Source organism: Ixodes scapularis, unplaced genomic scaffold (genome assembly GCF_016920785.2).
Source record: "Ixodes scapularis isolate PalLabHiFi unplaced genomic scaffold, ASM1692078v2 PGA_scaffold7__128_contigs__length_106722199, whole genome shotgun sequence".
In the NCBI taxonomy this organism is placed as follows: domain Eukaryota; kingdom Metazoa; phylum Arthropoda; class Arachnida; order Ixodida; family Ixodidae; genus Ixodes; species Ixodes scapularis.
In genome coordinates this window covers 88,337,345-88,360,705 of record NW_024609882.1, presented here as the reverse complement: position 1 = coordinate 88,360,705, position 23,361 = coordinate 88,337,345, and the positions used below count along the sequence as shown (strand labels likewise).

At 49.3% G+C, this 23,361-nt stretch overlaps 1 protein-coding gene across 1 annotated transcript in view; it reads right to left on the bottom strand.

The window, feature by feature from the left end:
* LOC8037139 (venom serine carboxypeptidase-like) overlaps window positions 1–23,361 on the bottom strand; it is a 99,300-nt gene that overhangs the window by 22,905 nt on the left and 53,034 nt on the right. The window contains exon 2 of the mRNA XM_040211007.3: window positions 13,528–13,858. Within this exon, the coding sequence (XP_040066941.3) occupies window positions 13,528–13,858 (331 nt within the window). The remainder of the gene's footprint in view (window positions 1–13,527; window positions 13,859–23,361) is intronic.

The following is a 23,361-nucleotide window of genomic DNA, read 5'->3' as shown; positions in this document are numbered from 1 at the left end:
GTGAACATTGACGGTTTAATGTAAAAGTTATCTGGAAAAAGTAAAAAGGTCATTTCATGGTCCCTTTAAATAAATGTGCTTCGTTTATGTGAATAAATAACTGTTTTCTCTTTTCCGTGCTCGGTGCTATGCAAAAATCGCTGAGATGTTATGGTAGCTCAGTGTGGCGGCGTTTTGCACGCTGACTCGCTATTGCATTCGCTGTGCACAATATGTGTTCAGATGGAATGTGCCAAATCGTATTTCCGATCGATATGATAGATTTACTTTGCTACAGTGTTAATTATATTTTCCTGATTTAAACTGGTTCGTCCCTGATCTGAGCCTAAGTTTAAATTCGAAGGGCAGACAGACTTAGCGTCGTAACAGCCGTAATGCGCAGAAAGAAATTAGTACCATGAAAGAAAAACAAAAGGATACGAGGTGGCTCAGTGTTATAGAAGTAATGAGTGTGCAAAGGATGGGATACGGTCCATTCGTCACATGCACACTCGTCACAGGACGATTGGTCACAGGACGATTCGTCACACAGGAACATTCGTCATAGGATGACTCGTCACGCGGCCAACCGGCCTCACAATAGTTCGTCCCCCCAAAAATGTATTGTTCAATTTGGTTCGGGCGGACAAAGGCGAAGAATTTGTAAGGAACGTTTTAGCTACTGATTCGGTCCCGAACATTGAATGTTGGTTGGGCCTCAGAAAGTCGGTCACCTCTTATCTTAGCATGTCTTTCGCTTCTCGAGGTCAAAGAATTTGTAACAGACGTTCTAGCTATCTGGGTCCGTCCTGAACGGTGAATGCGGAGGCCATAGAAGAGCGACTATTTTTGAACTACATTCAAAAGGATGGAGGTGATCGCAACAGAGAGAGCCATGATGCTGCACGAGGGGTACTCGTACACATTCGGCAGAAGGAATTCCGATACTTGTTGGTTTTGTCGAATAGGTGTATGCAAGGCAAAACTAAAAACTAATTTGGCTGCCAGTCGGATTATTGCTCGTTCAAGCCTGCAACTGAGATCAACCTGCTGAAGACCCGTAATATAATGAAAGGAAAAGCGGATGAGTATTGTAATATTAGTTTATATAACCATTGGTTTACGTGACAGTGGAAAATTGTGAAACTCCTCATCAGGGTATGTAGGCAGATGTTGAAATTTACAATTTACTATCGTCCCCTGCTCGATCAATGAGACCAGTTGCCCGCATGACGAGTCATCCTGTGACAAATGTTCCTATGTGACGAATCATCCTGTGACCAATCGTCCTGTGACGAATGCGCATGTGACGAATCGTCCTCATCCCGCAAAGGATGCCATCGTACGTTTTTTTTTCTTTTTTTGTTTTTTTAACTCTCCGCATTGCTGGGAAACGCTCAAGGTACCAGCAAAGACAGCGAGCTGGCGTGAAATTTCCATCGAGCGGAAAACGAGTGTGACTTTTATTTCATCATGCGCTTTCATTTTGATATGGCTCAAAATGGGCGCGAAATAGTAACAGGTAAGGCAACAAAATTTAGATGTTAGGTCTGGAGCACCGCCATACTCAGCCGTGTTGGGGGCATCTCTCGCGAGTCAATACGGCAAAGGTATTGCGCGTCGAACTGTACGTGAGAGTTATCCATTTCAGCGAAACCTTGATTTCGCAAAACTATTGTGGCTCGAGTCGTGGCTTCCAGTACTTGAAAGCCACGAGCGAGAAATAAATGACAGTTGATTTTGAAGGACAATCGCGACGTGGAAACCCATAAAAGAGAGTTCCAATAAGACGAGAGCTTCCCCTTCTCTTCAAGTGCGTGGGTTACGCTCTCAATCCTGCACCTGTGGTAACACCGCAGGCTCCTAAAATGGCTTTGAAAACGTTCCTGATCGCAACAACTTTTTTTTTTTTTTTTTGTCGAGGCGCTATTTCATTTTTTTTTTACTTTTTGTCTGCCTTGATACCCCATCAGCGCAAAAACTACCATAAACTAAAAAAAAAATAGTGGGCATACAACGACAACGCACCCACTGGAACCCGAGTCAAGGCAAGAACAACTAACTACTAAAAGGGGAAAAAAATCATGTTCGCATACACAGACAGAACGCCTCCATCGAAAGAAATGAATCATGCGCTTGTTCTGCCAGTCTCGTTGTGCGTCTGTCAAAAGCCACAAAGGAGGAAGACAATCAGCGCCTGCACCACTCCCCACCCCTAAAATGAAAAAAAAAAGGTTTCTTGGGCGCGCGCGCGGTCGCCCAAGCGATGACCTTGGAAGGGTATGCGATTGTAGCACGTTTGTCCCCCGGTTCTGCCCCTGTCTCAAATGCCACGGTCCGTTTCTCCCAAGTGCCCGTCTTATCTTCCCGAGTATCAACTCCGCAGTGATTCTGAATCATTCCGATGCTTTCCAACGTTGCAAAACCGTTAGACGAATATTTGCACAGAAGTATACTCTGTTCGCAGAACTATCTACGGCGCTAAAATTCAAAAGCGCCGAGTTGGATTGGGGAACTCGTGTAGGTTTAGCTCATCGTTGGAATATTCTTATTCGCTCGATGAACTCCACAAAACGTGTAAATATTAGAATGAACTTTCCAGAGAACGAGAGTTGTTGTCGGGGTTCCAGGCGACCGGACAGGTCGCAATTATTGGCTGATTAAAAATTTTATTTCATAATCACAATCGTATCATCAAGGGCACGCCATTTCCTCATCACTTCTTCTACGAAAAGAGTTGCTGTATTCGTAGCACACACAGACGGAAACGGTTGAGACTGCCCAAATAATATCTTCTTTTGGCAGGTACTGCGCAGCGATTACACACAATGCCTCTAACATAAACATGCTGCTCCACATGTCTATTCACAAGATGCAATACATCGTTCTCCCAACTTTGTTGAAATGGGCATGAAAGCGCGTAACCGTCACTTTTTTGAAGTTCTACTTAGAGGTGAAGAGTTTACCGTAAAAAGTCGTTAATTATTTATTTTTTTCCGTTTACTACAAAGCTCGATTCCCTTAAATTTTTGTTTTTATATCGTCTCTACAGCGCTTTTACGTCGGTACTTTCGTGTTAGAGGACATCACATAATGTGCGAAAAAAACAACAAAAAAACGGTAGGATCGATGCTGCATAGCCTTTTTCTTTTTTTTTTGTGGACATCAAGAAAAAAAAAAAAAGATAGTAGTTGTCTTCACTTCGCACTGCATGTTTTGGCACGGAAGTTCCTATTTGGTTATGATGTCTTTACTTTCTTAAAAATTATATACAGTAATTTAAATTACCGAATTACAAAAACGTCGAAATTGTATAATTGCTTTTCGTTGGGACGCCATGACGACAGCGACACTCGTGTTCCCTCGTGGTTTTCGCCAGCATTTCTACGATGAATTGCCAGGATCGCGAGATGCAACAGCGTGACACTCCGTCTTCTGTGACGTCATTTGTTGCACTTCGGGACAACTTTTGATGTATGGCCAGCATAAGACGCTAACCACACCAGTCGGAGACGCGCTGCAGGTGCCATAGTACTGCTCGTAAAAGTAGCTGTCACGTGCTTTGCTCCGCGACTGAGGGTTGCCAAATTACGGTGAAACGGAGTATAGACAAAACAGACTGGACGACATTTACCGGGCATCTTTAGAGCTGCGAAGCTCAAAATCACGCGTACTCATAAGATTTTTTTTTCTCGCGTGTTTTAATTTTTATGATGTCCTGCAAGCTAGAAAAAAATATATATGGTGAAGTCACTCCGAGGGGGTAGCGATAACTGCGAGCCACGAACATGAAGGACTCGCTAACATCCGTCAGGAGTGTGAACGGTAAATCGTCACGCAAACATATTCTCACAAGCTGCAAATATTTATTTGGCTTAGCAAGTAGAATACTAGTATACTAACGACATGTGATTATTGTACACAAGATACCATTTCTCGGTTCTTCAAAACCATTTCCCAAGTCTGAACGGTCGCGCTACGGGCCGCGGCTAGCCGTGCCCTCGATAGACTACGGAGCTGCGTTGTGTCGTCTGCTACTGTACCGCCAACAGGAGAGCGATAGCTCTGTGTGTTCCACAGATGCGTGTTGCGGTATAACTCTGTACGTCTGTCCTAGAGGAAGACAAAGAGGTAGGCTCTGTGACCCCCTCCTAAGCTAACAAAAACAAACAGAAGTATACTCGTTTGGACTGAAAGGTTTACAAAATAGTGACCAGACATTGGAAAAGCATATGTCACAGAACTTGGTTTATGAAATGGCATCATTGTTTCGAGCAAGAAATCACCTTCTCACCACTGGGACGATGAAATCGTCACTATTTATTGCGTCAGGTATATTTGCGCTCATGAAGAAAAATCTGAACACATCCTTCTCCCAAAGTCCTATGTCGAATAATAAACACTTTTTTAAACATCTATGCACAAATAACTCATTTTTTTCTACACTTGTATATGCACGTTAATTGACGTCAAACCGCATTTTTGATTAGATCTTGATGTCTACACCAACTACATTCATATTTTTTAGGGCTTTATTGAACGATAACTTCAACTATAGTTAATGGAACACGATGGCTCGATCTCGACAAAAACCTCAACGTGCGAAGCTTCCACAGACGGTCGCTAGCGAGTATTCTCAATGTGAGACTTCAGAAGCTTTCGCTTGCCGTAGGGAGCTTGCTTTCGACTACAGCACTGCACGGGCCCGGAAAGCGCTGCTGTGTGGAGAGGTTGACTTACAAGATGACGTGTTACGTGGTCACGTAAGATGGCGTCATTTCGTGCAGCGTGATCACGTAAGATGACGTCATTTCGTGTAACGAGATCATGTAAGATGACGTGTTTGTGTCACGTCATCACGTAAGATGACGTCAGTTCGTATGAACTGACGTCATCTTACGACAACGCCAACAACATTAGTGCCGTCCGGAACCATTGACCTTAGAAACGCGCTTCTTCGCTTGAAGAGCTGATATGCGTTGATTGTTATTTGTTTCTTTTGCCTACTACAGACCATTCAAGAACTCGCCTTCTGGGTGCCACCAACTTCGTCTACTGGGCTGTAAAGCGCGTTCGAGCGTGCGCAATACCTCTTTAGGCCGAAAGATTGTACACTGAGTATGCGTTCACAGCTCAATCACTTTGGCATTTTTCGTCAGGATAGATGCTCCCACGAGAAGAGCGTAATGGATATGTGAATAGAATTGGAAATTTGAAATGTTCTTGTCCAATCGCATTTTTCTTTGGTTATCAACGCTTTTTAGCGTCATCACAAGACGTTCAACCCATAATACACTGGTGATTAAAAAATAAGCACCGAAAAACATGCACCGATTTTCGCTCAAAAATAAACACCGGAAAAAAAACATACCGTAATCATTACCCATGTCACCTTTTTGGGTGATATGTGAATTTCCAGAAGAACAGCGAGTTATCACCCTCCCCTAGGAATACCCTGACTACAGAGCAGGCGACCCGTTTTTCCCCGCGTTAGATTGTGGTGACCACGAACCGTACGGAGGTCACAGGACGTCCGTGAAAAATAAAAAGGAGGCAAACAACGATCTACTCTGTGCACGCTTCATCCCCAATTTCCACGACCCCAAGGCCGAAGGACGTTTGTGTGAAGGATAACAATAAAATAAAACTTTGCGTCAAAAAAAAAAAGCCCGTTTTTAAAAGAAAAAAAAAAAGTAGAAACAAGCACAACGCGTTGACGGACCGCGAGGTTGTGGAACACCTCGCGGTCCGCTTGCCACAGGACGGTTGTCTTCGACCCATAGCTCCAAGGTGAATTTGCCACTTGCGAAAACACGGAGACCTACCCAGCGAGAACCAGGAAAGCAAGACACGCACACTGACGCCTCGGCGTGCAGAATGAAACAGGATACGGGCGCGGAACACGGCCGCGGAAGAACACCTCGCACAGTGCCGATCCGGCCGATCTCCGAACGGACGATTTCGCATTTCGTGGACAGCGAGCGCCACCGCACGGGAGAGAGAGGTACCTTAAAAACGACGAAAACAAGCACCGACACCTTGGTTCTTTATATTTGCTGTAGTTACGGAACAAATCGACTTACATGAATAATTTGAATATTATTCGATTCCGTAATAAATTTAGAAGACATTAAACGCAATTCTTCTTATGTTTGAATTTAGATAATTTTGTAAATTCGCTCCGAACGCAAGAGTGCCGAATTAGCCGATTTTGACCATTTTCATGATTTTTTTAAAGAATATAATTAAATTTATGACGAAACATCTGTTGCGTTTAGTGTCTCGATAATGACTCAATGTCTTTAAAGCCGAAATTTTCAAGAAGATCCGCGCAGCCGTTATTATGTGAGAATTTTTTTAATTTGGTGAAAAACCTAATGTATTCTCTATGGGGCTCTGAGGTGCGCCCCCTCTTAATGCGAAGCAGAGATTTCCCGGTCACTTTTCGTAACTTAACGTAAGAAAACGGGCCTGTGTGAACGAGCCTTTACGTTACATTACGTTACGAAAGCTTATGTCCAAGTCACCGGGAAATCTGTGCTTCGTATTAAGCGTGGCTACCAATTGAAGGAGATAGCCTGGGATGCGACATTCTAAACACGAATGTTTCGGTGACGACGAGCTAGGACGGTGAGTTACCGTGGCAACGAAAGACACAAGGCCCGTCGTAAGGCAACGTAAGGGGTTGAGTTGAACTTTTCATACAGCACTGTTTTCTTACGTTACGTATAAGTCACCGAAACATTCGTGTCTCGAATGTCGCTTGCCAGGGAGGATTCGCTGGCGGCCATAGCTGTGTGCGCGGCTGCTGAGCGCGTGCTGACGGCGAGCTTCCGCAGTTCTTTTGCAACGCGCATTCCGCACCATCAATATTGCCGATTTTAACAGCCTATTAATGTGAGCTCGTTCTGACCATGCGCTCTAAACAGCACCCTCAAATATGGCGTCCAGTGAATACCCCCTATACCTCCTTGAATTGGTAGCCATGCTTGATACGAAGCACAGACTCCCGTGTGGCTTGTACGTAAGCTTACGTAACGCAACGTAAGGGGTCGGGGCTGTGTGAATCGCTAGAGGTTCAACTGGCGCTAGTGTCTATGCGACTTCCGTGACGCAAATTGAAGCAGACAGCAACCAGTCTACTTTTGCGATACTCCTGTGCATTCCTATGGGAAAACGCGCGTGCATTTTGCCTCTTCGCCGAAAAATAACACGGAACACTTTGGTTATTTGGGTCGTACCGAATAGTATGTACCTTGATTAACACTGTAAAAGTGTAATTGCTTTAGTTAGCGCATTTTTCTTCATCAGTGACCGATGTTTAACTTCGCTACATTTCAGTCCCAAACGTGTGTTCCGCAGCAGGTGTGTACAAACAAGCGACGATTCGAAGCAAAATTACAATCGAAAGCAATGTAGAGTGTGTTCAAGGCTCGCGAGCATTCCGGTGACGTTTGTATATTGATGTGCCAGTCCTGTGACTATATAAAAATGACCCCGTCGTGCATGAGCGGATAAAAACATTCAAAACGTAGAGAATAAAGTCCGTGGGCTATAAAAGGTGTCTCTTCGTATTGTTTTCTCTGCCGGGTAGCTTTTGTCGGGCACTTGTTCTCAAAGATTTCAAGCGTGCGGGTGATATTTTGAACGTAGAACAAGCAGCTTCGCTCAGAGCAGAAAGAATAAAGCGGCAATTACTTATTTAAAACAGGAATAGATTACGTGGCCTTCAATTTATTTTGATCGTATATGCACAGGGAGTTACTGATCCAGTGTTACTGCGTAGTTCTTGCCGTCTGTCTTAATTTCCTAATGTTCTTCGTTCGTTTGGCACGTATATCCCCCACGCTGAAAAGCGCCGACGTCGTGTTCGCGCTAACAATGTCCGACAGTGCACATAAATACACGTACGAAGCCGTTTTAGCACCGTTTTTAATGCGATGAATTTGAAAGAAAAACACCGTAACTGACCAATTCTTTCATCGGCCTGCCTGAGAAATGTTCCAAGCTGCCTAGTACGTACGAATTATTTGGGATATTTGCTCTTATGATCGAGCGCAGGGACAAAATGCACTCACTTTTTCCTATAGAAATGCATTACCGGAAGTCAATTTTGGACTGGTTGCTGTCTGCTTCAATTTGCGTCAGCACACTAGCGCCACTTGAGCCTTTAGCGAACATTATAATAACTCTATGGTGTGAATCAGCCTTAAGTGCTAGGCTGTATAAACAGACACACACCCCAATTATTAATAATTATTAGAAAAGCAACATCCGCACTTGCAGTGTCCCTGCCAGGCACGGGCGGTCGTGCAGTGCGAGTATCCTTCAAGGGAACATGCTTTTGTAGCTTCGGCTCCGCTTTCACTCAAAGTGAAGCATACGTGTTGACGGAGGCTAGCTGAAAGGAATGTTTGATAAAGCGCTGAAGCTGTGAACTGCGTTTTTTTTTTTACGTTTTTTTTATTGCGCGTGGACCGATGCTGCTGGCAGACGCTTGTATTCGAACGTGGCTCGTACGTAATCGAACGTTATAGCGCCGCTTTTATGGTCGTATCGCGTGGACGGTGCAGCCAGCATTAAAGTCACTGGATCCTGGAAAATAACGCCAAGCTCCCTATGTGGTCGCCATCTTGGTCCGTGAAATGAGCAATTTCTCCTTGACTCCTCCGTTCTTGGTGAGCCGATCTAGTATCGCTGGTGACGGGTAGCTTTATGGGGTGGTGTTTTGTATACCGAGATTCTGCTAACCACACACCGGCGAAACAAGCGTACACCTTCGTACCTCCAACAAATGGTGTGTCGGTGCTTGGAGGCACTGAAAAATAAGTTCACTGTCTTGAAATGCGCAAGAAGAACAATATAATTGTAAGAGATCCATGGAGATGGGCATGATTAATAAGTTGATCGCATAGGAAGTGCCAAAGACTCTTATATTGACGAGGAACGCTTCCAGTACGATGATGCTCCATGGTGATCGTTGCGCGACTAGTTTAGAACGACCCCCTGGAAGCTTCGAAGATTTAAATGGACCAAGATGGCGATTTCTATGGCAACCTAGGCCGATTAGCCAATCGCCTTGCGAGGTTTGGATCGTCTGTATGTTAGTATCCGTTTGTGTCCGGCTAGCAGGTACGGAAGGCAATGGCGCTACTTTTTAGCCAGCATAACATGGTCGCGTCTTGCGTAAAGCCCCTCTATCCTGGGAAAAGTGGCGCCATTCATTGTTGTGGAAATGCTCGAGACACGTGCCGCGCGCCACTTCTGAGGAATTCATGGCGTCTGAAATCTAGCCCAGTGCTGCGCTGTGCCGCCATGATCTTCCCAAGGGCTGCACTAGAGCCACTAAATAAGCTGCGCTTAGAGTATCGGCACTCCGTTCCCCTACATTGTTGTGGGCGCCGCCATTTTGGCTCGTATGCAGAGCAGACGCAACTGCCGATTGTCATGATTTGAAAGTGCGACTTCCTCAGCATTAGATTCGGTGTTAGGAAGGTCATGTAATATTGCTTTGCTCTGCCGCGACCTGTCTAAACATTTGTGGAGGACAGAAAAGCGTTTCCTGTGATTTCAGATAATGCTTCAGATAACTGGCAACCATGATTTTAAGACACAATATGGCCAAGTGTCGTTACTCTGAAGCGTAGCTTATTTAGTGGCACTAGGCTGCACGTTGCACGTACCTCGTGCATCGACGAACCTTGAGCTACTTTTGAAGCATAAAGGGGCTTTAGACTTGCGTAAAGCCCCTTCATACATCCACGAGACCCAAATTTAGCAAATTGCTACTTTACTAAAAATTCCTAAAGGGTTTAGAGACTCGTCATGTTTTTTTGAGAGGGCTATAGGGTCTGTTTCAATCCTTTCTGTTAAATCACGGCACCCACTAAAATCGTTTTAACAGGTCTGTGGGAGAGGTAACGTGGCCCTTCTGGATATATGTGTCGGGGTAGCCGCTTTGCCATTTTGTATCTGACGGCCGCAACGATTTTGGGAAATCGAGGAGACGTTTTACCGTTCTTTTTTGTCACTTTGGCTAACGCTTCCCCGTCGCTGTGTCTGTGTGTTTTGTGTACGTGTTTTACGGGCTGGACAAGGAGCACCCAAGGACGCCAACTCCCCGCTCACAAGGGAGAGAGGGCGCGTGAGGAAATGAATGGGGGGCCTTTTTCTGTTTTTTTTTTGAAGATAACCTGATTTTCGTCAGTCGAAATACAGCCTTCGTCTTCGACAGAAGCTAGTCACCAGGTTTTTTTCCCTGCCAACGAGAGCAAGCTAAACGCGCAACAACCAGCGGACGCTCGGTGTCAGCTTCCCGTTCCATGCGTGTGACCTCTCTTCTAAAACAGCTGGGTGCGCAGATCAAGAAGGTGTGCTTTGTTTCTTGTGCCTCTTTGTCCGTTTTACTTCAGAAGCATCCAGCGATCGAAAAATACACCGGAAGCGCCACCGCGACGCCACCATGGGACGACATCGTGACTGTGCTCATGATTTCTCAACGGCGGCGGATATGTTGGTTGCGTGCTCGTGGTTTTCTCTAAAGGTGCTACTGAAAGTGTGTATGAATGCGTACGTGGTGCAACTGCTCAATTTTATGAGTTGGACAACCGTACATCTCTGGAATTTACCCTGCGGCATTGTGAGTACCTCGAGAGGTATTTATTTGCGACAAACAACTCGGTTGTCTCTATTTCATAGGATCCCTTTCGTCTACAGCTGCTTGCACACTGGTCTGAGTAAACGTTGGTTGTTATTGTCTTTATGAGTTACAACAAGTATGTGAAACTCAATGTCTGAATAAATTTACATTAACGTCTACGGTTCACAGTCATTTGGGCGTCTAAAGTGTTGAAGGGTCATGTAGCCTGGAAGGCTGAAGGGTGTGAAGAGCTGGAGGTGTTTGAATGGCTGAAGGGGTTTGAAGTGCTGAGAAGGTGCCATAACACATCAGAGGTGAAGTGTTTTTTTTTTCGATATAGGCGTCAGAGCACTGGACGTGTCAGAGCGCCTTAAGCATGAGGGCGCCGGACACGTCGGGGCACCAGGTACGTCGGAGCGCCGGACGCGTCAGGGCGCGGACGCGTCAGAGTGCCAGACGTGTCAGAGCACCAGATGCGTCAAGGCGCCGGACGCGTCAGAGCACCGGACCCGTTAGGGCACCGGTTGCGTCAGGGCGCCGGATGCATCAAAACACCGTACGCGCTAGAGCGCTGATCTCTTAGAGTGCTGCGGTGTCAGAACGCCGGACGCGTTAGGGTGATGCACGCGTTAGAGCGCCGGACACGTCAAAGCAGCGGACGCGTAAGGCTGTTATAGGCTCCTTGCATTGACGTCACATCGCACACATTTGCACACCAAGTAAAAGGAGGAGAGGGAAGCTGCTTTTGTAAGAATTTTGAGTGACGGGTTAATCTTCTATAATCTTCTGGGAGGAGAATAGCGACGCCTGTGCAAATCCAGAAGGCACAAAGGAGGGTCCTGATAACAGGGGAGCTCCTTCTCCCCCTCTTCTCTGGAGGGCATCGGAAATGACGTCATGTGCAAGGAGCATATACGCATCAGCCCTGGGCGCGCCAAATACGGGCGCGCCAGAGCGCCAAATGCGCCAGAGCGCCGGTCGCGTTAAAGTGCCTGACACGTCAGGGCGCCGGACGCGTCGGGGGGCCGGAGGCGTCAGAGCGCCGGACATTTCAGAGCGCCGGGTGCGTCAGGGCCCGGAACGCGTCAGAGAACCGGACGCGTCAGAGCGCCTGTTGCGCCGGACGCGTCGCGGCGCCGAATACGTTAAAGCGCTGGACGAGTCAGGGCTCCAGACACCTCGAAGCGCCGGACGCATCAAGACGCCTGACACGTTAAGGCCGAAGACACAAAAGAAGAAAAAACATAGGCAGGTATAACAGGGCCGGCTAGAGAGAGCTATAGGATAAGATATCCAGTCTTCTTTACAAGACCATACAAAAATCTATAGGCGGCTAAAGAAACCACACAAAAACTATAGATAGCTATGGCAATGCCAGCTAAGAGAACTATAGGGTACAAAATAAAGAATTGTTTAACAGACCATACAACAAGCTACAGACGGCTAAAAAAACCAAGCTCAAAACTATAGGCAGCTACAGCATACTGACTAGAGGGAACTACTAGATAAGCGATAGAATTCTTTGAACAGCTCATAGAAATATCTATAGACAGCCAAGAAAACCAAAGAAAAATCCATTGGCAGGTATAGCATACCGGTTAAAGGGGCCCTGCAAGGACTTTTTAACTGATTTTTAATTTGCACCAAACCTGAGCGCATTGAACGCAGTTACTTAATGAAACATTTCTTTTCTCAAACTTCGCTTTATTTTAAAAGTTATAGGCAAATTAAAATTAGAAAAACAAGCAAAAATAATCTTCTTCATGACGTAATTGGTTGCTTAAGTGGCGGTGAACTGGAAAAGGGGTAGTGAGCTAAGCGAGCGCTCACGGCTGCCGCACTCCGTGTCGAAGGCGCGAGGGGGCGCCACTAAAGCATGTTCTGGATAGGCTGTATGCTGCGGGCAGCCAGAGCGGCTCTCATTGCATTTGCTGCGCGATTAAACACTATTTCGGCATGACACTTCATTGACCACAAACGACAGCAAACACGGGGTACAGATCGGTCCAAAATTGGAGCCACTTCGCGCTGCCATACCGCAAAACGGCCAAACCTCAAGACAATGCTGCTCGCCGAAGGCCTTCGGAAGGCTCGGAGCCGGTCGGATCCTCCAGTCGATACGACCGCAGCGCCGCCACATACATCCGGGATTTATGTGTGTCGGCGCCTGATCCCACTACTCCTTTCGAGTATGCGCTGCCTCTTCCACCGCTTAGTGGCGGGTATGTCCGACGGGTCATTTCTTCTTTCCGTACTTTATAAACTGCATTTGTTTCTTTTCTGAACTAAAGTACTGAACAAAAACTACTTTTATAAATAATTGAAACGGTTCGCGCCAATATATTTTGTATTTCGACTAAAAAGAAGCTTTTAGCGGCTCTGACCAGTAGTAAGGCCATTCGGTACCGCGGGTTGACCCCGTAGGTGGAGGAGGTTTCCGCGTCGTCCGTTTGAACTGACGCTCTGATATTTAATTACTCTCTCCGTGCCCGCTGGATTTCCCAAACTCCAAGAGACGTGGAAACCGCGAAAAAGGTAGACGCTTAAATATGATTGCAGGGTCCCTTTAACGTGCCACAAATAAGCCATAGAAACGTCTTTAGGTAAGGATAGATAAACTAAAGGCTCCTATAGCTAACGATAGAATTAACTAAAGGCTCATACAGGACTAGATGGAAAGCTAGACAACCATACACCATAAAATTTTCTTTAGCTATCCATAAAACCACTAAAGAGTCCAACAGCAAGACGGATCATAGGGTGAGCTAAGGACCAAGCTTACGAGCGACCGTAGGATAAGCTAAAGACAGCGATAGAAATGCTATAGCGGATTCGGCCAATTTTTTGTCGTCAACCATTCGAAAGATTTCTATACGATATGTTTGTATGGGTAAGCTGAAGATGCGTACCTGCGTAGGACTCCCCGGTGGCGTAGAAGTCGTTGCCGACGTATTCGGGGAAGAGCGTGAAGAACTGCTGCAGCGCCTCGAAGAGATCCCGGCCTACATCGCTCTCGTTGTGGGCGTAGCCCCGGTCCTGCTGCGTGAAGCTGAAGCCCACGCCCACCGGGTTGTCCACGTAGAGCATGGAATAGCGCCGCGCCCACGTGACCTTCCGCAATTGGAGGTTTCCTCCCTTGTCGACAAGGTACGGCCCGTTTTCCACGAACAGGCCGAGCATGGAAGAGCTGCCGGGTCCACCCTGCAACCAGAGCAGCACGGGAGCGGTCTTGGGATTTTCCTGCAGAACCGGTCGAAGCCGCTTTTTAGCAGTGGGTTTAGGACGATTTGTCGAACGCCCATTCGTCGACGGACAACTGGCGGAAAGAGTATTCGTCAAATAGGGTGATTTGCACTAGGCCGATTTGTAGAAATTATAACTTGTCGAAACAAAACAGGTATTTGTAAAAAACGACTACTATAAAACTGAGGCAACAATATTTTATTTATTTAAACTCCGTCCGAAATTTGTGCCTAATGTCCACACCAAAATTTGGACATTATAAATAAAAAATAATCATAAAAACGAGACGACTAAACCATAGCCTAAGATAACTTGCTTGTTCAATATATAGTCTGTTGGAGAAATCTTCACTAATACATCAATCGTGTATTTACTTTAGAGATGCATGAATAGTGAAATTTCATCTCGAATGGAATCTGAATAGCGAAGGGAGTGAAAAATAAACCGCTAAGATTACGAAAAAAAAAAGAAAGACCTTTACAACTCCTTGTAACGCGGAATTAGAGCGCAGCCCTTGAGGAGGAGGAGGGAAGAGTATGGAGAGAAGAGTATGCCCCTCCTCCTTCTCCTCTCCTCCTCCTTGTGCCCATCATCTTCACTCTCCTTCACTCCCCCTCGTGACGTCACTCGTGAAGGCCTCGTGAAACTCGTGACCTTCAGGAGTGATGGTCACGTGAAGGTCGTGACCTTCGCGTGACCTTCACGAATGTCTTTAGTGACGTCAGTGGTGACGTCACTCGTGATGTCATTTGTAACCCTCGTGACCGTCGTGACGTCACTTGTAACCCTCGTGACGTCACTTGTGACGTCATTATGGAAAACGTCCAGTGATGCAACGCGCGGGTCACGAGTGACCCGCGCGTTGCATCATAGGATATTTTCCCTATTGAAACGCGCGACACTCTCAAGACGTCACAGGTGACGTCACGTGTGAAGTCATCGGAAACGTCCCATGATGCAACGCGCGGGGCACGGTTGAGACCCGCGCGTTGCATCATGGGACGTTTCCCATAACGCAACGCGCGGGATCCTTGTGACGTCACTCGTGATTCCGTGACATCACACGTGACGTCACGTGTGACGTCATTGTCGAAAACGCCCCATGATGCAAGACACAGGTCACGAGTGAGACCAGCCCATTGCATTATGGGATGTTTCCCATAATGCAACGCGGGGTTAAGGCGACGGCGTCGGCGACGCCGCCCAAGCCGGAAACGGGCGCCTAGAGGCCCATAGGCACATTCGCGTTTGAGCGCGGTGCGTTCCGTAGCGGCAAGCGGACGCGTTGCGTTGCGAAGACCGCTTGCGCCAAACTTGTACGCACAGTTGCGTTGACACGCAGTCAACCGCAATCAAGAGCCAATAAGAACGCGCTATCGTCGCTAGTGGCTCACCAATAGTAAGCGAAATCCAAGGCAACATGGCGGTGCACGGCGACAGCGTCGAAGCGTTCGATCTTGGGACAATCTCGCCGGCTTCCCCGACGCTTTGTCAAGCTTGAACCATCGCAGCCTTGAAAAATGCAGTGTCCACTGCTCCCCAAAACGAAAAAGCAAGCACTGGGACCGGCGAACCGGCTCGCCGAGTCGGCCGGAGCGAACACGTCACCCCCTCTCCTCTTTCGGCTTCTGATTGGTCGAACGCGCCCGAACGCACCGCAACGCTTCGAAAAGTTGAGCGAGTCTCTACTCGCTTGCGTCGCGCTACCGAGCGTCGCGGGAAGGCGCGCGTCGGTCCGCAAGCGACCGCGCCTGGCCGCAAGGACTCCGCAACGCACTCAAACGCGTTCAAACGCGAATGTGCGTATCACACAGCCGTTTTTTCTCCCGGCGAAAACGCCGGCCGTCTTTTGCGCCGGGGGAGAGGGTGTTGGGACCGGTTTCCGGCCGAAATCGGGGCGCCGGACCCGAAAAGGGCCGAACGAGGATGTTCAACGTCCCCGCCTCCCCGGCACCGGCGGGAGACCGGGCCGCGTATTTCCAAAACCTGGCCATTCCAGATCTGCCGCGGAGCGGCGTGCTCTGATTGGCCAGATTACTGCCGCACAAAATATTGACGGCGACGCACATACGGCGCCGGTCGGCGGCAGGAGCGTCTGCTACACTCCGGCGGATACTTTGGTGCCGTGGTCCGTGGTGACTTAGTGGACGCGTTGTTTCATCTGCCAGTGCATATCCATTGAGTTATTCCGCATATCACGCGCATAAAAGTCGGTAGCAGAAGTTTCGAGCATGCCGATGTCCACAGTTCGACTGCTCCAACCTCGGCGATTCTCTACCCAAGCTCGAATGAAGTAGGCCTCGCTGCTCTGTTCCGTAATTGAAACCGTGTACACGTGGAGTACTTGCAGTGCTAATGCGCAGTGCTTTTCAACCATAATTCAAGAAGCGAGAACGATAGCCCTGCACAGCGTGTGTGGCTGGTGTCAACGTTTTCCGTGTGGCTCTCATCAAAGTAAGCCTTGTCGCCTTCCTACGCGCCCGCGTAGCGCCCGCAATCCTGTCAATCGTACCGCTGTTTTTCTTGCTCTGAAACGCTATGCAGATTTTATATCCACTTCAATGCTTCACAGCTGAATGAACACTTGTTTGTCGCTGAACAAGATTGCTGTAAGGATCGACGAGAGCTCCGCGGGTGGGCCGTTAGCACCAGGGAGATTTGACTGGGGGGAAAGCGCTGTTGTAAACACTTCCCTTGGCGGGCGACCTCGAGAGACAGGCGTACTTTACGACGCGGGGTTCGGGGCGCGCGTTTTCTGCCGAGAGAATCGGAGCGTGCGTTCCGGGCCGGAAAAGTAAAGTTACACCACCACCGCCACCAGAGCGCAGTGGCTCTGGCCGGCGCTGTTTACACGGCGCGTTTACATCGGTTTAGTCTTTCTCGCCCGAGTGTGGGGGGTCGCGGCAGAACGGCAACGTCAGACCGCCTCTGGCAGAATGAATTGCGGGATGGCTCACTTAGTCGGCGCTATCCACACTGGGGTCGGTTGTCCGCTTTGCCATGCGAGAAATGGCTTTGCTTGCATCCGAACCAGCCCGACCTTTGACCGTGAGATGAACGCAGACCGCGGGTTCCCACCCGGGAATGCAGGCAATTCCCACGTGGCGAGAAGGTGAGCCGATTGGTTGGCGGTGGGAAACGCCTGTCTCACAACGCGTCGAGGATTCGCCGGTCCACAAAAAGGGGACGGACCAACGAGTAACTGGGATTAGAAACTCAGCGAGTGAGGTCAGTTTGTGCTGGGGCTCGAGAGCTGTCGCTCCGTAATCGAGTCAGGTCGTGGGATTCCGAGGGACTTCTGTCCCCGTAATCGGGACGTAATCCCACGAGCCAGCCAACTCCCGAGCTTGGAGAAGCTAACACCCGACCACCTCCTTCCCAAACCCGTACAGGGGAAGTTACCATTTTGCAGTATCGTTTTTCTTTGTATTTTCATTCGTTTCAAAAGTATTAAATTGTTTTGTTTAAAAGTAATTCCCAAAGTCAACTGAATTAGTCGTCGACAGCCAAGGGAAGCAACTTCGTCTCCGGCAAGACCCGCCCAGCTTCCCACAACGAAGCCCGTCACCCCATCCGGACCTGGCGGTCTGGACGGCGCAAGGTGACCAGAGGAAAAAAAGAACCCGTACTGGCGCAGTCGACAGGATTGGCTTCGGCGACATTAAAATTCAAGAAACATCATCGAGCGGCAACAGAACGACTACCGCAGAGAGCCCACGCATCAGAGACCGACTAGCGTCAAGGGAGCCCACTGTCACCCCGTGCCATCCAGTCCAAGGGAGACTCCGCGGCGCCGGTGAGTGGAACCTTCACGTCTCTTTGGTGTGTGTGCAGACGTAGGAGTCAGTGTGCAGGAAAAGATGAAGAGATCGGGGGATAAAGCGAAAACTGCGGAAGGGGACAAAGGGACCGACGGAGGAGCGGAAGGGTCAGAAAGTCGGTCCGCCGACGAGCGCGCTGCCCATGCGCACGCGGAAGCCATGCGGCGCATGGAGCACGAGCACGAAATTGCCATATTAAAACTCAAGCTTGAGAGCGAGGAAAGAATCGCGGCAATGCGTGGACCGAGTGTCGGTGGGGCGGCTACCGTGACGACGGGAATGGGCAGGCTGGACCCTGTTTCGCAATGCGCGAAACTTCTTAAAAATCAGAAACTGCCACCTGACGCGGAAGTTCCTGTTTGGTTCGACGGTGTCGAAAAGATGTTCGCGGCCTACGGAGTGCCGAATGAGAGCCGAGTACATCTGATAATGCCGGCGTTGTCAGAAAGAGTTAAATATCTTTTTACGAGGTTATCTGCGGGGGAGATAGCTAGCTACGACACGGTCAAGGCCGCCGTCCTGGACGAGCTCCGACTCACCCCTGGCGAGTACCGGAAGCGGTTTGCCGGCGCGCGTAAGCGAAAAGACGAGGGGTGGGCGCAGTTCGCCTCGAGGACGGCGAGCTATTTCAGCTACTACCTGGAGGCGCGCAATGTAGAGAGTAAAGAGGACCTGATTCATCTGATGGTCGCAGACCAGGTGAAGTCGAGCCTCAGTGAGGAGTGTCTCCGGCACGTCACGCTGCGTGAAGAGACAAAGTGGCTGCAGGCGCACGAGCTAGCTAAGGTGGTACAGATGTACGAGGAGGCAGAAAGAGACGGACGAACGGCGAGGGGCATAGAAGTCAGAGGCGACGGCTCGAAGCCAGAGACCGACGCTTCTAAGCAGAGCCCTCCTCGCACTTCGCCTCGTTGCTTTGGCTGCAACCAAAGCGGGCACATTTCGCGAAACTGCCCTAACCGCAAAGAGCAAGACGAAACGGCTCGAAAGCCACTCGTGCAGGGAGTGATGGTAGGGGACAGAACTGCTGTTTTGAGTTTCCCTCAACAGCCAACGGCTGCAGTAGATAAGAATGACAAGTGGGGACCCAGAAGTTCAGGACTGATCCTAGTCGAACTTTTCTCCAGCGACCAAGAGCTAACGGCCGTGCTAGACACCGGAAGTGAAATAACAGTCGTCAGAGAGAGCGCCGTTCCGCCGGAACTGGTCGAGCATAGCGGCACAGTTCGCCTTGTTTCTGCCTTTGGGCAACAGGTAACAGCAAAACTCGTGCGTTTGCCGCTGCAGGCCAGGCTCCGGGGAGGGGTTGCTCAGAGTGATCCGGTCACCGTACTGTGTGCGGTTACCGATACACTGACTATCACGGCAGATTGCTTACTTTCATCGTATGACTGGAAGTTGCTGAACCGGCACAAAGACCAAGATATTGATGGGGGTGAACACAGGATAGCATCACCGAATGCTTTCGTGGCGGCTTCAGGTCCTGTGACTCGGGAGGGCGGAACCAAAGTGGTTCGTGCGAGCCGGCTGAGAAACAGCCGTGCTCGAGTGGGACATGTGGGAGTCATGCTTCACGAAGATGCTAACTTTGGAGAGGTAAACTGCGCGCCCCCCGAAAACGGCGCCACTGAACAAACAGGTGAGCTCATTCACGAGAAGTGTCAGGTTGCCGGGGGGTCAGTCACCCTCCCCGGGCACGTCGTGGGGTCTGGAACGAATAAACACGACCCAAATAAGGACGCCGCGACCGAGGGTTTAGATTACCCGCGTAATAAAAGGGAACCGCAGAGTGTCCCGGGACCGTGTGGCTACTTCCGAGAGTACGCAAAAGGCTACGCTGCTATCGCCGAGCTCTGCACGGCCCTTGCCAAAAAGGGCGAACTGAACGAAATACCTAGGCCGGAGGGGGCGGAGGGCGCATTCCCGCAGCTAAAGACAGCACTCTGTGAGGCGGCGATCCTTTCGACCCCGAGCTTGCAGGAGCCTTGCTGGCTTTTGACAGACGCGTCAGCAGTGGCACCAGGGTCGTGCCTGGGCCAGATCGGGAGTGGCGGAGCCGAGAAGCCGATTGCGTTCGCCAGCCATACGTTCACTCCTACTCAAACACGCTGGTCCACCATTGGGCGCGAGGCGTTCGCTCTCGTTTGGGCGCTTGTCACATTTTATGGCGGGCTCTTGGGCGCAAAAGTGCACATCGTGTTGGACCACAACCCTCTGTCCTACCTGACGTCCTGCAGACCGCATGGGGCAAAGCTATCAAAGTGGGCTCTAGCGCTACTGCGCTATGATGGGATCATGACCCACGGAAAGGGGTCCGTTAGCGGTAACGCAGACGCTTTGTCTCGCTTGCTGAACAGATTTTGGGGTACCACTGACTCAGCGCTGCGCCCACCCGAGAGCATGGGTGGTTCCGCCTACCGCGCGGCCTGACTTGTATACCCCAGGAGTGTGGTCTTGCTGCTGTGTCCGTGCGTGAAGAGACTTCGTCAAACTTCGTGGCTGCTGTGACTTGAGATTTTCCAGTGCACGAGCCTAGAGACAATTGTTTTGCGAAGCATTTTTTTTTTGTGTGTTCCGATGCGCGGTTATTGCAGCAGGCGTGTTCCGTTCAGCGTTCTTCTTTTTTTTTTTTTGTTCCTGGCGTAAACGTTGATGCCTGCATTGTGACATGTGCGCGTATTTTCTTTTATAGTGACGTACTGTCATTCAATATGGGGACATTGCATGGCGCGTGTCTAATGGCGTTTTTTTTTTGTCTTTTTGGTTTTGCAGCGTTGAAGAGCTCGGTCATGTCACTTGTATACGTATTCATCTTCAGTATTATGCACTGATGTTTACGAAGATAACCGTTTTTTTTTTCAACGCCACTTGCGTTTTTTTTTTTTTTGTGCATCGTATGTAGAAATGCGACTGATGTCTTCGATCCTTTTTTTCATGTTTGACTCTTAGATGTTCTTTCAGTCCAGCAAGAGTCTTAAGGGGGGAGGTGTAAGGATCGACGAGAGCTCCGCGGGTGGGCCGTTAGCACCAGGGAGATTTGACTGGGGGGAAAGCGCTGTTGTAAACACTTCCCTTGGCGGGCGACCTCGAGAGACAGGCGTACTTTACGACGCGGGGTTCGGGGCGCGCGTTTTCTGCCGAGAGAATCGGAGCGTGCGTTCCGGGCCGGAAAAGTAAAGTTACACCACCACCGCCACCAGAGCGCAGTGGCTCTGGCCGGCGCTGTTTACACGGCGCGTTTACATCGGTTTAGTCTTTCTCGCCCGAGTGTGGGGGGTCGCGGCAGAACGGCAACGTCAGACCGCCTCTGGCAGAATGAATTGCGGGATGGCTCACTTAGTCGGCGCTATCCACACTGGGGTCGGTTGTCCGCTTTGCCATGCGAGAAATGGCTTTGCTTGCATCCGAACCAGCCCGACCTTTGACCGTGAGATGAACGCAGACCGCGGGTTCCCACCCGGGAATGCAGGCAATTCCCACGTGGCGAGAAGGTGAGCCGATTGGTTGGCGGTGGGAAACGCCTGTCTCACAACGCGTCGAGGATTCGCCGGTCCACAAAAAGGGGACGGACCAACGAGTAACTGGGATTAGAAACTCAGCGAGTGAGGTCAGTTTGTGCTGGGGCTCGAGAGCTGTCGCTCCGTAATCGAGTCAGGTCGTGGGATTCCGAGGGACTTCTGTCCCCGTAATCGGGACGTAATCCCACGAGCCAGCCAACTCCCGAGCTTGGAGAAGCTAACACCCGACCACCTCCTTCCCAAACCCGTACAGGGGAAGTTACCATTTTGCAGTATCGTTTTTCTTTGTATTTTCATTCGTTTCAAAAGTATTAAATTGTTTTGTTTAAAAGTAATTCCCAAAGTCAACTGAATTAGTCGTCGACAGCCAAGGGAAGCAACTTCGTCTCCGGCAAGACCCGCCCAGCTTCCCACAACGAAGCCCGTCACCCCATCCGGACCTGGCAGTCTGGACGGCGCAAGGTGACCAGAGGAAAAAAAGAACCCGTACTATTGCCATGAACGGATTTACTTCCGCGGTTTTACGCCCCGCAAGTGTTTACTTTTTCTGCCGTATTTTAACGTTTTATTTCACAGACTGCTTTGATTTGTACCCGTTTTAGGCTATTTGGCGCATACCGAGTTTTGTGAAAGTAAAAGGACGCGAATTGGTTTCAAGCTGTTTGTTTCTTACGCCTATCATGACTTCACGTCGTGTTATTTTGATCAGCACTGGAGGTGAGCTAGGACTGCTCCAATAAGTTTTTTTAACCCCAAGGAGCAGAGAATAAAAACCCATACAGAACTCGGTTTTAATAGATGGGGGCCTTTTCCTGGTGCCTTTTTGTTCACTGTTCCCTTCTCTGCACTTGATACATAGGTACGTATGCCACCTGCCCTTTCAGCCTGTGGAGGTCCATAGGAATTAGAACGGAAGCATTAAAGCCATCTTCAGAATTACTTGTGCATTAAATCCTGTTACCCACGGGACATTCTTGTGTGAATCCAAAGTCCATGCTATTGAGAGCTTCTCCATGCTAGTGATAGACTCCAGCTACAATCTAGTTTTGTCATCTTTATTTCGGTCCCATCAATTTCCAGCTGCTGATGTCATCACTGTGTAATGCTGAAGTTCTAAAGGTCCCATAAATTACAGGCAGATCCAGACAATCCAGGACACTGCGCACAACGAATGCAATGCTGCTGGTTCTCACGACCAGCGACTTATACGCACACGCCCCTAACATGCCCCAGGCCGAGTCCCTAATAACTGCGTCCCACTAGAGCAACAGCGACAGACGACAATGAGCGACATACAACACCGACAAACAGCCCATTTGTCGGAGTCCGCTGTCCCACCTGGCGGACACGACACAGAAAAAGGGGACAAGGAAACTTGTTTCCTAGTGGGACTGGAGTTGTCAACAAAACACTTCAAAATACAGAGACAGAGCATCGCGACGCGGTTTTCGCATTTCTCTCTTTGGCCGTAAAACGCACCGACAAACACGGTGAAAGTGGAGACGATTACTTTATCTCTTGTTTAAAGCTTCTGCTTGTCTTCATTTGCCATTGGCGACTTTATGAAAACAGTCGTGACAATCGACACCCAACTTTTTCCAGACTAGAATTTCTCAATCGTTCCTCTTTTGGGTCGTTCGAAGCATTCCAGATGGGCACCACGGAATTTCAAGTCGATTTGAGGACGTTTTTAATTTCATATCCGAACGACCGAGGGCAGGCGTTTTATGGGGGACAATACAGGGGTAGTTTTATGGGGGACAATCACAGAACAGATGACAAGTCTCTCGTTTTGCCGGAATGGCTTGCCGCAGAACTGGTGGAACGTCGTGTCCTACTTCGTGGTGAGCGGTCTTACTTTGGTCAGTCCTCGCACATGGGTGTATCCATCCTGATGCAGGGGCGTAGACTTCGGCATCTTGAAGCACCAACCCGCGCGCCAAGTTTTCGCGAGCAAAACCAGCCGCAGCAAATTCCCTTTTGCAACACGACATCTAGCAAGCAAGCCGTGCCCGCGACTACTACGAGCAATCCAGGAATCGGAACTGCGGGAGCAGGAACGATCAGCGGCCGCCAAGGACTGAGTCACGGGAGGTATGGGAGGAAGGGTAGGAGGAGGGTGGCGAAGACAGCAAGAGAAGGCACAAGCGGGCGAGAGAAT